The following is a 4,719-nucleotide window of genomic DNA, read 5'->3' on the forward strand; positions in this document are numbered from 1 at the left end:
CATTTGACAAGCCAATATCTTGCCACCAAATTGATTATTACACTTCTAATCTATTTATCATACACTGACTAAGAAGGTATTTTCCCCTCTCAATTATAAATACGACAAAGGAATTGTTTCTAGTCAGAAATACCTAGAGGACATTAAATTATATCAAATATGAACGCGCAATGTATTTTCCCAACCATTCTTGTTGAAGAGGATTCTTCAATCTGAATCCTTATATAATCTTTGTTTAAAGCCTCCACTATCCATTATTATTTCTAAAAATCGAGGCCTTCTTCAGTGTCGCTCTCATAGATATTTATTCAATGATGATATACGTTGTATACAATTATTATATATTCCCACACTTCTCTCCCCAAAATGTGCTCTGCTCCTCTCCCTCTCTCTCACTTTGCTGCGATGGAGATTATTCTGCATTGTTTTGCTCTCTGCTTCACTTTCTCTTCAATCTGCAGTTTCAGTTATCCCCAATGTGCTCTGCCTTCCAATCTCTACCTTTCTGCGATTGAACATAACGAGCATGCTCATTCTTCATTGCTTCTTCCAAGATATGATGTATTTCTGAACCATCGTGGGGTAGATGTGAAAGAATCTGTGGCCAGCCTCATCTTTCACAATCTTCACAACAAGGGATTCAAAGTGTTTCTCGACAAAAATTCAATTGAAGTTGGAGAATACATACCTGGAGCAATAGAAGAAGCTATTTACTCGTCGAATGTGCATCTTGTCATCTTTTCTGCTAATTATGCAGAGTCGGTTTGGTGCTTGAAGGAGCTTGAGATGATAGTGAAAACAGGGGCTCCCATAATACCAATATTTTATGGGGTTCAGCCTTCAGAACTCCGAATGAGAGATGAGAAGAGTGGGTATTCTCGAGCCTTCCAAATGCACAAACACACTGGAAATATAGAGCCCCATGTTCTTGAGGACTGGAAGAATGCACTTCATCGAGTTTCATACATAAAGGGCTATATTTTTAGAGGGTAATTTTCTTTTTCATTTTCTATTTCCCTATTTCCTCTTTTTACGACTGTATTTTGACACGCAGTAATTTTATATATGTTTGACCATTATCTAGTTATTTAGTTATTTATAGGAACGGCTTAAACATCATACATTAAGTTTAATTTATAAACAAAAAGTGTTAAATAGTCACTTTTTTTTTTCCAAACTTAATTCTTCGGTTAGTATGTAATGTTATTATTTATGTCTTATTAAAATGTATGTGTATGATTAGTTAATTGTGTTATTATTCTTTATGATCAATAATTTGTTAATATTTAAATTTACATTTTATGTGTTGCAGAGATCAAGGAGAGCTGTTGGAGCAGATTGCTATGAATGTATCAGAACTTATGGATAAGCTCAGATTTCAATCAAAAGATACAACTACCAACTTAAAAGAATAATATGGTCCTCATAGACAATTGTAAATAGTTTGATGAAAGAATTGAAATATGCATCCACTCAATCTGATTATTTATATATATAAATTTACTCTGATTATTTATATATAAAATTTTACTCTAATTCTTGATTTATAATAAAATCTTAAATAACTTAAATTTTATGCATATGTATTTTAACGCATAAAGAAACTCCGTGGAACAAATTTGCTTAATGAAAACAGTGCAAAATACAAATGACATTTGTTGATGGTAATTTCCTTAAGAATATGGATTGTGTATTATAATGCATTTGGCTTGGAAAAGTTTGGATGTATATTATTATTAAAATCTAAGTCAACATGCAATTCATACTGTGAAGCTACTTGTTATTCAATTATATTGGATTTTTTTATTGTCTTCAAACAAATATTTTATTATGTTAAGAGGCATATACAATGGCAGCATCAATTCTAGGAATCTTCCATGTTAAGGAAAAATAATGAAAGGTGGTTGCATATGAAATGTCTTATGCTATTCCATAATAATGGGTCTCACATTATAGCCACAACCAAGTCATTTCAAATAAAAAAATTAGACATAATATTAAGGATATTAATTTTTTCTAAAACCTCAAAAATTAAAACTAAAATCTCTTTTTATTAACATATTAAAAAATTAAAAAATTAAACGTTTCATCATTAATAAAATTTAGTAATTTCTAAGTTTAAACAAATCAAATTTGATTTAGAAACTTACTAAAATATACATTTATCATTGGAGAAAATAGAAAGATAGACCACATTTGCTTAGCTTTTATTTTGAATTGTTAATAATACTTTTGAATTTATTATTTTCATTTAATATTATTCAATTTTTAAATAGAGATTATCATTTTCAATTTACTACATTTTTGTTTATTCTTTCCATAATGAAAGATAGGACCCACAATTTATATTTCTATTTTATATAATATGTGAGGTGTAAGTATGAGTGATAGATTTTAAAACTAAATCAAATATAACAAAAATACAATCGTTTCTAATCTTTTGGTTTCTAAATCAATTTAGAGATTATTTAAATATAACAAGATTGTTAGTTTCTAATTTCATTAATGAGATATATGATAGATTGAATCAAATATAATTGTTTATATCTTCAATATTTTTACTTTTAATGATTAATATTGCATAGGTTGGTATTTTCATTTATAAACAATAGATAGGATCTACCACTAAAATAAAAGCTATTGTACAATTGTTTTGATTTGAATTTTCTTATATTATATATTATTGTAATATATAATAATATTATGTAGTTAAATGTTAATTTTATTAAAAAATTATTTGCTAAAGTTTTCAACTATATAATTTTCTCAACTCTTATACATTTTATTTGGGATTTAATGTAAGAAAATATAATTATATATATATATATATATATATATATGAAAGGAAACGTTGTTATGCATCTTATTATAATAGAAATGTCACTAACTAAACTCTAATTGTAAAGAGACACATATTATGTTTTTAATGGAGGGAAGACAACTCTTGACACTTGGTTTGAGAGAGAGAGAGAGAGAGAGAGAGAGAGAGAGAGAGAGAGAGAGCTCATATTACATTTTCAATAGCTAAGCATGCTCTTAGTAGAGAGATCTTATAGATTCGAGTAGAGAGAAGGATATAATGGTGAGATAAGGTAGGGGAGAGTGAGAGAGGGGGTGATTAGGGGGCACGCACACACACACACACACACACACACACACATACATACATATGTACATATATATGTCCATATATATATGTACATATGTAGATATATATGTATATATGTATATGTGTATATATATATATACATATATATATATATATGTATATATATATATACGTATACATATATATATATGTATATATATATATATACGTATACATATATATATGTATATATGTATACGTATATATATATATACATACGTATATATATATATATGTATACGTATATATATATATATATACATACGTATATATATATATATATACATACGTATATATATATATATATACATATATATATATATATGTATATATATATATATACGTATACATATATACATATATATATATATGTATACGTATATATATATGTATATGTATATGTATACGTATATACATATATATGTATATGTATACGTATATACATATATATGTATATACGTATACATATATATATGTATATATGTATATATGTATACATATATATATGTATATATGTATATGTATACATATATACATATATATATGTATGTATACATACATATATATATATATATATATATATATATATATATATATATATATATATATATATATATATATATATATAGCGCGCGTGAGAGAGAGAGAGAGAGAGGGGTGGGGGAGGTGATTAGAGGGTATAAGTAGAGAGAGGCAAGAGATCCTATTATGTTTTTAATAGAGAGAGCTTATAGAAAGGGGTAGAGAGAGGGATGTGATGGAAATATCTAAGAGAGGGGAGTGACTAAGAGAGAGACAAAGGGCAATTAGGGGGCATATATATAAATTGAGGAAAGAGATAAGGGAGGGAGCGAGAGATTGAGAGAGTGTGGGGAAGAAGTAAGAGCGGGAGAGAAAAGGAGATAGATATTAGGCATAATTTCTAGAGAGAGGCTGGGGGAATAGTGAGAGAGGGTGATTAGAGAGAGAGAGAGAGAGAGAGAGAGAGAGAGAGAGAGTGAGAGAGAGAGAGAGAGAGGCATATTTGTCTATTTGTGTCCCTGTCCATAACCATGTTCCTAACTCTCGGCATACAACATATAAATTAAGGGAATACATAATTCAAAGGTGAATAAATTAATAACATTATACTAAATTGAAGAAAACCAATCATGTATTCAAATTATGCAACTAAAGTACTACATATACAATATGTTTAAAATATCTAAATGATTACTTTGACACTAACCTTATGAAAATAGAACTAATAATTGCACTTTGAACCCTAAGCCTAACTCCAACCATATCCATAATAGAGTTAAAAAATTTGATTTTTTTTTTTTTTAATGATAAATATTTTAAAATTTAAAATTTAAAAATTAGAAAAATAAAAACAAAATATTATTATCATCCAAAATCTTCAAAAATGTCTTCCATAGCGTGTAGCGATTGCTACTAGCATATACATACATACATACATACATACATACATACATACATACATACATACATACATACATACATACATACATACATACATACATATATATATATATATATATATATATATATATATATATATATATATATAT

General features: G+C 27.4%; 1 protein-coding gene across 1 annotated transcript; it reads left to right on the top strand.

The window, feature by feature from the left end:
* Positions 1–405: 405 nt before the first annotated feature.
* LOC149569496 (toll/interleukin-1 receptor-like protein) lies at positions 406–1,415 on the top strand. The gene is made up of 2 exons (XM_089816925.1): positions 406–989; positions 1,313–1,415. Exons 1-2 carry the CDS (start codon positions 406–408, stop codon positions 1,413–1,415), a joined length of 687 nt encoding a protein of 228 aa, XP_089673051.1.
* Positions 1,416–4,719: the final 3,304 nt, after the last annotated feature.

This window comes from Cupressus sempervirens, chromosome 3 (assembly GCF_028749045.1).
Source record: "Cupressus sempervirens isolate cs-2001-9-10 chromosome 3, ASM2874904v1, whole genome shotgun sequence".
In the NCBI taxonomy this organism is placed as follows: domain Eukaryota; kingdom Viridiplantae; phylum Streptophyta; class Pinopsida; order Cupressales; family Cupressaceae; genus Cupressus; species Cupressus sempervirens.